General features: G+C 38.1%; 1 protein-coding gene across 2 annotated transcripts in view; it reads left to right on the plus strand.

Annotated features, from left to right (window-relative positions):
* The window catches only part of Sytl5 (synaptotagmin like 5), a 317,882-nt gene that overhangs the window by 193,330 nt on the left and 111,285 nt on the right, over window positions 1–13,267 (plus strand). For both annotated transcript variants that reach the window (XM_057760021.1, XM_057760023.1), the window contains exon 3: window positions 11,344–11,824. In XM_057760021.1, the coding sequence (XP_057616004.1) occupies window positions 11,706–11,824 (119 nt within the window). In that variant the 5' untranslated portion in view covers window positions 11,344–11,705. The remainder of the gene's footprint in view (window positions 1–11,343; window positions 11,825–13,267) is intronic.

The following is a 13,267-nucleotide window of genomic DNA, read 5'->3' on the forward strand; positions in this document are numbered from 1 at the left end:
TTTAGTTATTTATATCTTACTAATTTTTCTTTGTCCAATTGAAATTCATCTTCCCCATTCCAATGAGGAGCTAAAAGAATAGCAAGAATGGCTTATCCTTAATCTGAAAACATTTCAAGTGACTATAACCCCAGTTGCTATCTGACAGAAAGCCTTGAGAGACACAAATGTGTAGCCTCCAGAGAAACTCATTCAATACAGAAAGCTAAAACTTATTGATATTTATTTTATTTTAACTCTCTAAAGTTTTGGGCTACTTGGTTGCTGACAAACAGGTAACTGAATTATTAAGGAGCAAGTGTTCACATTATATTTTGAACTAATAATAGATTTCTAAGGAAATTTCCATCACTGCTCTGTTAGCTGTATGCTGCATGGTGTTACTGGTAGTGAAGGTTTGTGTTCTTATGGAGAGGCCAGGATGCAGAAGTTGGTGGAATAAGGAGATTTATTAAAGGCTGGCTCTGGAGAAAATAGAGGGGACTTATGTCCCAGATGCCCATCTTTGGGAGTCTCAAGAGTATAAGAGTATTTTATGCTACCAAAGAGGTTACAGTCAAACAATAGGCAGGAATACTTCCTTTTAGGCAAGATTTCTCTCCGGATTTCAACTTCTTCCTGTCTTTTTAGATGTAGATCTCATATTCTTGTCTTTTGTTTGTTTGGTTGATTTGGTTAGTTTTTATCCTGTTCAAGGAATTGAATATAGGACCTCATATCTGCTGCAATTCCTCTACACCGAATTATACTCTCAGCTCTCAGTTTTTTACTTAAAATTTTTATTTAAATTTTTTTTCATATAATATATTTTGATCATATACTTACCCTCTTCCCAGCAGCAGCAATCTCTAGTACAACAAGGCTGATGTACTTGAGAATTCACAGAGATTATGACAACATACACAAGACCTGTAAATGCCAGACAAAACCACAGTAGAGAGAAGGGGAAGTAGAATCAAGGTTGTGTTCCTAACCAAGAAGTTATTTGCAATTGATGGCTGCTGGAAGAGAGAAAATCAGTTTTCTTCAATGGAGTGACACTGGGTATTTCAATGACACACCAGGACAGACTTCATGTGGACAGCACAAAATGGACTCAATGTTTGTGGGTTTTTTGGGCGTTTTGCTTGTATTTGTTTTTTAAGAAAGAGCAATAACATGAAATTTGGTGGGGGAAGAATCAGGGAAGTGCTTAGTGAGGGAACAATGTGATCAAAATATCGTGTATGAAGTTGCCAAGGTAGATCTTAAATTTGTGATGCTCCTGTCTCAGACTCCCTGGTACCTGGAATTACAGGTATGTGTGTTACCAGGTCTAGTTCTGAATTTTCCTTTAGACAAATGCATTAGTTTTCTGTGAGCCAATTCATGTGATGTGAATCAAGAGGAGAGCTTCCAGGGTTTAAAATACCAGGTGAAAGTGACGGGCCATCCGTGCTGTGGGGCACCACAATGGCATATACAATAGTTTTAGTGGTATGCCACACTGTAAATCCAGTAGCATTACAGTGCATCTATCATAGACCGTGTACTTTTTCATGATGAAATACCATATAATCCAGTGTTTATTTTGGGCATTTCCCCAACACTTTGAATCTTTCTTCTCATTCATGAAGTTATTCAAAAGCCCATCACTCCAACTTCTGTCCTGTCACAACTAATTTTCCGACTCTAATATGTGTGTTCCCTTTCTTATATTTGTGATACTAATGATGAAACCAAGGGAGCTTTGCATATGCTAGGAGAGTGTTTTATTACTGAACTATATCCAGTAGAAGATAAAAAAATTTATCTTTGTCCACCCAGCTGACTTATTTCTGGTGTCTTATATCTCCTTATATAGTTGTGAGGGCTGGCCTTAAACTTGTGACCCAATTACAGGTGTACACCATCAACCCAGCTATTCACCCCTTTGTGACGATGTTGGAGATTATGATGAGTCCACTACCCAATCCACACTAGTTTTTCCTTCTCAGAACCTTTGATTTAATCCCATCTGCAAATTACTTTTTGCTATATGAGGTAATGTATGAATAGGTTCTGGGGATTACAATGGAGCATGTTTGGAAACTATTACTTTATACTCCTAAGCAGGCAAGTCGGAAGAGGTGAAGGCAAGGAAGGTCATGACATTTCTATTAGCATATATTTCAACAATGGATTTAATTGTGACATTTCCTTCTATGCAATTCCGTATCATATTTGTCACCCCTTACCCTTTCTTGTCCCCTACCCACTACCACTGATCCCCTTTCATACCCCAACAGTCTTACTTTTATTTTTATGTCTTTGACTCACCAAAAAGTAAAAAATAAAATGTTATTGCTTCTTTAGAAATGAAATGTTGAATGCTGCTAGAAAACAGATACATGAGAGAGGAGTAGTCAAGGACCAGGTGCAAAAGGGTTGCAAAGCAGATGAAACAATTTAAACTGTTAAGAGTAAAGGAAATGAGGTTTAGGATTTATATCAGAGTAATAGAGCACTTAACTAGCATGGGAAAGGCCTAGTGTTTCATGTTTGTATTCCCAGCACCAAAATTATGAAGGCATGAGCCTGGAGGAGAGAAAGCACATGCAAAGAAGTCAGACATGGACTCAGAGAACAAACGTTTAACAGTTATCTCTAGTTAGTTGCTGAGGGACCATTATTGACCCAGTTTCAGAGCTTGTGTCAGTTGACAATGAAAGTGGGGGAAATGTTCCATTATTATTTTTGGTTTTTTCTTTTTTTATTTACTTTTCCATTCAAAAATTTACACTTCCTCCCCTCCTACCATTCCCCTTCCGCTCCTCCACTCCCCCTCCTCCCTCCCCCTCCCTTCTTAAGAGAGGGCAGAAATGCTGCCCTGTGGGAAGTCCAAGCACCCCACCCCCACATCCAGGCCTAGGAAGCTTTGCATCCAAATAGACTAGGGTCCCAAAAAGCCAGTACAGGCAGTAGAAACAAGTCCCAGTGCCTTTATCAATGGCTTCTCAGTCAGCCCCCATTGTCAGTCACATTCAGAGAGTCCAGTTTATCCCATGCTAGTTCAGTCCCCGTCCAGCTGGCCTTGGTGAGCTCTCATTAGAACAGGCACACTGTCTCAGTGGGTGGACCAACCCCTAGCAGTCCTGACTTCCTTGCTCATCTTCTCCCTCCTTCTGCTCTTCAACTGCACCTTGGGGGCTCAGTCCATTGCTCTGATGAGGGACTTTGTCTCTATCTCCATCCGTCACCAGACAAAGACTCTACGGTGATATTCGAGATAATCATCAGTGTGATAGTGGGGCAAGGCCAGTTCAGGCACCCTCTACTCTGCTGCCCAAAGACCTACCTGGGGACATCCCCGTGGACACCTGGGATGCCCTCTAGCAAAGAAGAGATTAGTTTATTTTTTGTTAATTTTATACTAAGAGAACATTCATAAACATTTTATTTTAAAGCTCAACTTAAAGCAATTAATAACGGAGCTGGAGAGAAGGCTCAGAGGTTAAGGGCAATTTCTGCTCTTCCAGAGGACCCAAACTCTGTTCCCAGCACCCAAATAGGGAAACTCACAGCCATCTGTAACTCTGATTCTTGGGGATATAACATTATAGCAATTATGTAGCACAACTAATAAAAACCCAGAGACAGATATTGGGGTTCGAGCTGAAGATTGAAAACACAAAGCAGCCAACTACTAGAGAGCTCTTACCTCTACCAAGGCTCAGACAAACAAAAAAGGGGCAATCCTCTCCTCAGCATGAGTACAAACTGCAATTCTCTCCACTAAACTTCAGCTGCCCTGTTCTTTTTTTTTTTTTTTTTTTAAGTTTTTCGAGACAGCTCACAGAGATCCACCTGCCTCTGTCTCCCAAGTGCTGGGATTAAAGGCGTGGGCCACCACCGCCTGGCCTAGCTGCCCTGTTCTTATCTCCTCATGTCTTATATACCTGTCTCTGCCCAGCTATATCATTCTTGTCTCTATCTCCCTAGTGCTGGGATTAGATGTCTGTGACTTCCAAGTGCTGGGAGCACCTTTGTGTGAACTCTCTGTCTCTTTTTAGATGGATTCAATTTTGTGTATTCCAGGATGGCCTTGACTCCTGGGATTAAAGGTGTGTGCCACCACTCCCTGGCCTTTAGTGGTTTAGCTCTGTACTCTGATTTTCAGGAAAGCTTTATTTATTAAAACACAAATAAATTATCACTGTATTTTCCATTTTTGTCTAAAATAAAGGCTATAACTAATATAAAAATCTATATACAATAAGTACAATAAATATATATAATATGTACAGGCAGTAAGTACATCAACAATGTCTAGTCCATTTGCATTTGACAAATTGAGAGCAAATCCTATCTTGGTGAGTCCAAAGTCTGCTACCTGATTTAGTTTCTATCATAGAAACTAAATTTAGTTTCTATCATATCATATTACCATCCAAAACTATCTTTTAATATCTCTCAACCTTATATACTTTATACTTCTTTAGTTAATTTCTTTTCTGAGTGTGGTAATCAAAGGAAAGTATAATTATTGTAAAACTCTAGGATAACTCTGAAGCCATTTCTGACAACTCTGAGGCCATTTCTGAGGCCTCTCAGCAGTAGTGCTCTCCCCTCCCCTGGGAACCAAGGACCTAACAAATACACACGCACGTACTGGAATGTTGAGGATTTTCCATCTCCCTGTGCCCTTGTGGATGTTCTCCAGATAAAACTCAGTTATTGAAATTGGGACAAGATATTGACTTAGATGTTGACTCAGTTCCTCAGCCTTGGTCAGGGGATATTGACTCAGTTCCTCAGATATGGTTAGGATGATGCCTAGATGTTTCCCCCTTACCCTGCCTGATCTAGCAACCACTCTCTCGCCATGACTTAGACCAATCATTGCTAGTAGCCCTTTGAATCAGCCAATCCTAATAGTTGGAAAAACAACCTCCAGACTCCCCCCTTGTTTCTGTGGCTTTTTACTTTAGAATAGCCTGTACCAAGTATTCTTGGTCTTTTGGCTTCCCAAATGCTGAAAGACCCTGTCGTGACAGAATTAATTAAATTCTCTTGCTTTTACATCAACTGTGGTGTGAGAGTGTTTTCTTGGGGCTACTCCTCCTCGGTAATTGGACTTTAGGGTCCAACACTATCTAGTCCTCAACTCTATCAGAGACACAAAAAGGGAGAAATATTGCCTAAGTAAACAGGAAGTGTGAGCAATCAACTTTCAAAACATGTGAGAAATGACATAAACAGCTGGCTGTCTGGACAATCACCCAAGGTTCCTCTGCAATGCTGGGGCATCCATCTTCAGCATAAATGACTAGAATATTTGACAAACTTTTCTAAGAAGCAGGGTTTTTGAAGGATTTTCCCACCATGTCTTTTGTGTCCTGCTTGTCCAATCAGGACAGCATACTGTCAGCAGTTGAGGCAAGGGCATTTTCTTGCCCAGTGGCTTACTTTTCCCACAAAGAAAGTAAACTCCATATGGAGTTTCTTCAATGTCCATTATCTTCTCTGAAGTTGATTGGTGCTGCCAGGGACAGACATGTCTCATTCTCATAAAAGTGAACTCATGTTATAAAAACATTTTAAATGCCATATTCTGTAGGTCTGTGAAGTGTTTGAAGACAACCTGTCTATTTAAAATATATTTCTGTTTGAAATAAAAAGCATACCAAATATAGCCACAAGTTTAATTATAATAAATGACTAATTACTAACCTGCATTTCTTTATTATCCTAAGCAGTTGGTAATAATAACTGTTAAGAACTAGAAATTTGCACTACATTGTTAAATGAGTTGTATAGGTACACTACAATGAACAATATTACAAATGTATGTGAAGTATGTTTTAGCAAAAGTAATTTCAAATTTGTATCCATCTACAAAATTTGTAAATGATATACAAAAGTCCAATCCAATGTAAAATATTTAAAAACTAGTAGTGCTTTTTAAAAGTAGATTGAATAATTTAACTTTTTACATTATCATATCTATATTTTCCCTTTTTTCATTTCAAAGTAGATTCAATAATCTGCCCCTTTATCCTAACATATTGGCATCTCCTTTTTTATCTTTTCAAAACAAGAACTATCTAATCTCCTTTGTTCAACTTTCTTCCTCACTGTAACTGATAATAGTTTGTAACCAAAACACTAAACAATGACAAATATCCATAACCCAATGAAAGACCAAAAACCACCCACCCCACCTCTTGGGAATGTGGGCATCATATTCTTAAATATTTTTTCTGCTGCCTGGCGGTGATGGTATCTTTAGGGGATTCTTAAAAGAAGAATTTTGGTTAATTGTCAAATCCTGGGAGAGGTAACTTTATCATTTGTTATCCAGTCTCTGTGTAATGGAAAAGTGTCTCAAGAGCTGGTTAAAGTAGTCTGTGAGGCTGGATCATCTCAGCTAATCACCTCAAAATTGTTCTGAACAATTTGTAATCCAAAGCCAATCTATAGGTAGTGTTTTTCAGCTTGTGGTGTCATCATAATCCTGGAGGAATCATTGTTGTAGGATTCCATCTTCTTTTTGGAGACTTCAGAGATTGCATTAAGTCAGAATATTTCTTTTCTTGGTGTTTTTTTTTTGGGGGGGTAATTCTCCCTTCTGCTTTGGATGTTTATTTTTCCAAAGGTCTTAAATTTCTCAAGATGATTGCTTTTATTTTACTGAAGAGACAAAAACAAACCCTTCCCCAACCCTAACTTTAGGGAGGTTCCTAATATAATCTTTATCAATTTTGACTTAGGATTTCTCCTGAAATTTTCGTTTTGTCTTCTACTGATAGTCCATCATCAAAAGCAGTATGGTTTTATACAATAGTCAATAGGCTTTTTAATTTCTTTGGGAAGGAATTTTCTCCATGATGACAGGAAATAACTGAACCACATTTGTCATAGAGACCTATAAGAGGCCCCTCAAGGAGTTTCCTGATGACAAATGATTATCTTGAATATCTCTTCTTGATCTATGTTTATTAGTTTAATACCTACCTTTGCCAGGCCTTCTTCATAATCAAGAAGGGAAGGGTGTTCTGCTTGGATTATGCTTAAGAAAAACATTGTTTCTAGGAATGCACTGCTTACAATTCTTTTTTTTTTTTTTTTAAGGCAGAGTTTTTCTGTGTAGCTTTGTAGCCTGTCCTGAAAAACTCTTTGTAGACCAGGCTGGCCTTTAACTAACAGAGTCCCACCTGCCTCTGCCTCCTGAGTGCTGGGATTAAATGCATGCACCACCACTGCCTGGCTACAATCTCTTTTAAGGCAACATCGTTTGCCACAATTATAATACTTGACATTTCAATTTCTCCTCAGACCTCTGAAAATCACCTCTCCTATCTAAGAATCATTATGACTCATGAGATTCAATATTGATTGTATTTCAGATTCAATCCTCCAAGGGTGCTGACTTTATTCTTAAAGGCCTAATTATTATTTTACATTGAGAATTAGCATTTTAAAAAGCCAGAGATTCAATTATTATTTGTCTAGCTTCTGAATTTGGTATCATTCTATTTAGTGTTGAAGTCAATTTTTGTTAAAAAAAAAATCTGTAAAGGCTTCCTTTGTGGGGGGGCTGTATAACTTTAGTAAATGACTTGATTTTCTTTCCTACTTCTCCAATTCTGTGACAAGCATTCAAAGCTGCTGCACAGTATAAGTGAAGACAGGGTCATCATACAAAGATTTCCTTTTTATAATCTCCTTTTCCAAGAATTTGATCTTGGGAGATTTCCATACCTCTAGCTTTACTCCACTGTTCAATAATCTTAGCCTCTTCTCTGAACCAGATGCTCCATTGTAATTGTCCAGGCTCTAAAACAGCTTCAAACAAGTCTATCCAGTCTTTAGCGATAATTCTATTACAAACTAACCACAAGTTGAATATTTGCTTCACAAAAGCAAATGCATGCCTTATGAGACTATCACTTCCTTGAATCTCCTTAAATCTAACATTGGCACAGGAGTCCAATTAGGTCTTACAGAGCCTCTATCATTTGGCAATTCCTGTAAGGTTACTGAATGTAATAAGGTTGGTTGTTTAAAAACCTTAGGATGTTCCTCTCTAACTTATAATGCAATGTTGAATTTGGTTCTCCATTAAATTCCTCTTTCTGGATCTAAATATCTCTGTGATCTGTTTTATTAAGTTTTTCTCAGGTCTTTATCTTGACAATCAAACCAAACAACTTTTTAAGAGATAAACCAAGAATTATCAAAATGACAAGGATTATCAAAATGATAATTAACCGTACGTCAATCCCAGTTAAGATGATTATCCCATCATTTAGTTGTTCCATTTTAAAATTATGCATTGCATAATCATGCAGACAACTTTCTCATCATATTCATGTTTCCCATTTTTTAATATGGGAAAAAGCTTTCCCTTTTAACTAATTCCTCCCTTAAATAATTTCTAATTTTCTCACCAAATTTGCCACCAATGATGATGAAGATGTGAGGCTTATTGCTGCTGTGTAGAATAGTAAAAGCCTGACTTAATATCAAGGCAGCTACTTAGTTTGGCAACAGCCTGAGAAGAGGGTTCAGGGAAAGCCCACCAGGAGAAAAGAAAATAAAAACTAGTGGTAGGGTGGTGACTCTAGCCATGTGTAACTCCAACCTCTGCCAGTGGCTACAAAGTCATAGGCAAATGGCTCTTTTGTGAATTCATACCCCAAACATTGGGTGCCAGATGTAGCATGACTAATAAACACCCAGAGACAGATATTGAGGTTCAAACTGAAGATGAGAAAAGCAAAGCAGCTAAGCCACTATGGACGTTTTACCTCTACCAAGGCTCAGACAAACAAAGGGGCAATCTTGTCCTCAGTGTGATTGCAGACTGCAATGCTCTCTACCAAACCGAAGACTCTACACTCTGATCTTCAGGCAGGCTTTATTTTAAAACACAAATAAAATATCACTATATAACACTCACTTATGGCCTCCAAGGACACACACAAATATATATATACACACACATACACATATATATACACACACATACATACACAGAGGGAGAGGGGGAAAGGAGAGAGATTGTTTTTAAATAAAATAGATTTTAATAACATATACTCAGACATATCTATTTTTTTAACTTAGACATTATTAGTCCTTGTTATTTTCTACTGTGTGTTGTCTGAAACAGATACTTAATAGGACTCCTGTGTCTATTTGAAGCTGTGGTAATTACTGATGTAACGTTTTGTAGAACACTGGAGTTAATTACATGTCCAAAGTGACCAATGTCCCAAATAGAAGAGATTAGCCCAGTTCATCAAAGCTATTAACCACACAGAGAGGAAAACACATTTGAAGTTTGTAATCCAAAAGCTCTAGCTACAAAAGGAATTAAGAACAATGTATAAATGAGTTTATCCCTTCTAATTTGACTAGTATTCAGGGTGTGTTTTAAAAAAAAGGTTTAGAATAGATAACTCATTTTCTCTCTCATTTTTCTTTGTTAAAGGGCGTTGGTAGTAAAGGATTCCTAAAGTAGAGCTACAATCTAGCTGAAGAAAGGTTTCATAAATTGACACGTAGTTAGGGAAACTAGTTGCAGCTCAGTTTAGTCTCCCTTAACTATGCCCAGACTCACCATCTTCTTTCTTTCACCTTGTGTTTCTCAGTATCTTCAATAAGATTCTCTTACTAAACTGTAATCACTGTCCAGTCCTGCCTTCCAGAGAAATATCCTGACTTTTTTGATGAAATTTTGACTACTTATGATCTCTTTCGTCACCATTTTATATGCCAACCCAGGTACTAATATATTAGTGTATTAGTCCACATACAGACAAAAGGATCATATTTTAAATTACTTTCTGCCAATTCAATTTTGTTTCTGTTGAATTCTCTAAATTCCCCTATTTTCTCACTTTTATAGTTTACTTCCTTTCCTTTATCAACTTTTGTGTGTATTTATTTATTTATTTATTTATTGAGTGCATGAGTGAGTGGGTGGATGCATGCAGCATGTGAATGTAGAGGTCAGAGTTCAACTCACTGGAGTCAGTTCAGTTCTTCCACCATGTACGTCATAGGGACCAAAGTCAGATGATCAGGCTTGGTAGCAAGCATCTTTACTATTTCATCTTGTCAGCCTTCTTTTCTTTGATTCACTCACAGTATAAACTCATAGATTTTGAGAGGGCAGACTTCTATCTGCAGGTCAAGACATGCTTAACTATTAATTTACTTCAAGCGTTTTCAACCTCTTGCATATTTTAAAAAATCCATTCTGTAAAAATATGCATGTAGGGCATATGAAATTTGACATTTTAGGTATAAAGTATGTTTCAAGTAAACCTGGACTAAAAGTCACTGAATTTCCAATTATTTTTTCCATTTCAGCTTAAAAACAGATGAGATACACAAGGATGAAAAATCAAATTGTGTACTTTCTCTGGGGAGACAGCAACTGACACTGGCACTTATGCCAAGCATTGTGTTTTCTGTAGGGCCTCCCTTGTCCTTGACCTTGCTGCCTCCTCTTCAGTTTTAATCTCTGCAGTCTAATATAATAGTCCTTGCAGATTGACAAAAGACCTCCAGTAAATCCAGTCTGGAAGGACCTGGGACATTTCCTTAAATGGAGCTACTTCTTGGTCTGTAGGAATTATTTCAATTTGGAGTCATTACAGTAATGTTCTGGTTGGTGCACACTGAATACAACACATTAATGGCTTTGAAAAGTTACAGAGGCTCTGAAAAAGATCCTTTTCTCTTGAATCAACTAATATGTTTTAGGTCAGTTTGACACCATGGTTAGTTGGCTGTCCCATAGCAGCCTTTGAATAGGTATATAGTTATTTCTAGAAGCCTGGCAAGAACCAAGGAAACTATGTAGCTCGTAGTTCATAGGTATGAGGGAACCCTGAGGTACAGTATTTTAGGATGGTAGCAATCCCCAAATCTGTCAGACACTGTAATAATTATAATTTTAGGGGGTTATAAAAAGAGAATCCAGGTACAAAACTAAGTTAAGGACATGACCTAGAGCCTGGAGACCTTCTTATGTTGTCAAGACAAGTAGTTGAAGTGCATCTCCTCCTCAGCATGGTTGTTTCTTCTACCTGGAGGCAGTGTGTTCCAACATATCCAGTGACTACCTAGAACTGTGAGTAGTACTAAATACACACACACACACACATCCACACGCACACACACGACACACATACTCTCTCTCTCTCTCACACACACACACACACACACACACAAGTCTATGCATTTTAATTAATTTGAAAGTTGTGCTCAAGCTAGGTACACCAATATTTCAAAAATTAAATAACTGAGCGGGTGCTATGTGTGATATGGCCTAATTAACTTTTCTCATCTTTATTTTTTCCAACTTTTTAGTGCTTTCTACATTCTTGGCCCAGAGGAATTGAATCCTGTTCTGAAGCTTTTTGAGAGATCAAAGTTCAGCATAATTAGTGAGTCTTTGCTGCTGACTGGGTACCGCAGCAAAGGCTTTAGAGAATTAGTTCTTCAGTGCAAACAATGATTTTCATGGACTGTAATCTCAGTATAACATGCTTTCCCTGTAACCTGAAAGAATACCCAGCACTCGTCAGCAAATCTGTGGAGACCTTATAGAAACCCTCTTAACTGAACCGCTGCGACTCTGGGTTGGCCAGGGAGAACCTTAACAATAGTAAATATCCATTTGCCTTCTGGAAGATTCAAGCACTGCCACACCGAACTGCTGCGGAAATACCATGTCTAAGAACTCAGAGTTCATCAATCTGTCATTTTTATTAGACCATGAGAAGGAAATGATTCTGGGAGTCCTAAAGAGAGATGAATATTTGAAAAAAGTGGAAGACAAGAGAATAAGGTAATGCACGTTTTTTTCTTTTGCCCTTTTGACTGCAATAATTTTGATTGGTGATGTGACAGTCGCACTAGACAGTTACTGACCAGGGGTTTTTATGACTTTCCAGAAGGAGCCCAAATATTTGAAAATGGCTTCAGCACTGTACCATTTAGCCAGAGAAGAGGATGAAAATGAGCAAATAATAGAATGTTAATGAGCCAACCTAGTAGCAAAGAAGAAAGACTCCCCAATTCTGGAATGTCCCATTGTGTCTTTGAGCAACTTGCTACAGTGTTACTTTTACATTGCTGTAACTGTACAAGCAAGTGAGGGGGGAGAATTTTCCTCGGCTTACAGTTCAGAGAATGCCATCCATCATGCTAAGGAAAGGATGATGATGATGATGATGATGATGATGATGATGATATCATGTCTTAGCAATCCAGGAAGCAGAAACACAGACTAAAAGCAGAGGTGGCCCATAGAGCTCTCAACTTTCCCCTGTGCAAATCTACATTCAGCAGTTATGCCTTAAACCTAGGAAGCCTATATAAACCATCAAAGCAATGCCACCATCTGGGAACCAAGTTTTCAAACATACAAATCCATAGATTGACATCATACATTCAAACCTGATAGATCTAGTGTGCTCCCCAAAGGTTCATATGTTGAAGACAATGTCTCAATGGGAAGGGGTGAAATCTTTAAGAGTAGGATCTAGTTGTGAGAGAAACCCTGTGAAGAGTGTGCCAAGTCTTTTGTACTTACTTAGAACTTTTGAAACACCTGATAAATCATGCTCAAGAGAAATGCCACTACAGCCAAAAATGTTAAAAATAAAAAACTCTTTAATAAAAAAAAAGTTTTAAGTCACTGAAAGCATGACCCTGGTTTGTTGCTTTCTGACCCCCAGAAGGTGTATACGCATCCCTTCCTAAATGATCGTGTTATCATGTGTTTTTACAATCTCTAAAAAACAGAGTCAAGCAGTCATTGAAAGAAATCCCCTTCTTTTTCATTTTTTCATTTGTTCCACTAATAGAAGAACTGGCTACTACTACCCCCGATTTCTCTGATTTAGATTCTTCATCAACAAAACAGTAACAATATCATTATTCCTCATAGCACCTGCTGTAAAGATGAAGGAAGCTGATACATATGCTTGTGAATTTCCCTCCTCCCCAGCAACATTCAACTGACCGTATATTCTGGAAAATGGGTAACCTCATGAGTTCTCTCCTTTAGCAATTGCAAGCTGTTTATAAATTCTCAGGGGTGCAGAGGGTTTTGTGAACCCACCCCCACCTCCACAACAGAAAATGAATGGTTCCAATCTAGTGTAGATTTCCTGTTGATAACCAAAGCTGTCTGAAGTTCGTGAGTGCAGCAGTGGCCATGCCATGCCTGCAAACATTCCACAACAGAGATTTTGGTGGTAATTATAGCCATTTTGAGGATCCTGTT

Source organism: Chionomys nivalis, chromosome X (genome assembly GCF_950005125.1).
Source record: "Chionomys nivalis chromosome X, mChiNiv1.1, whole genome shotgun sequence".
Lineage (NCBI taxonomy): Eukaryota > Metazoa > Chordata > Mammalia > Rodentia > Cricetidae > Chionomys > Chionomys nivalis.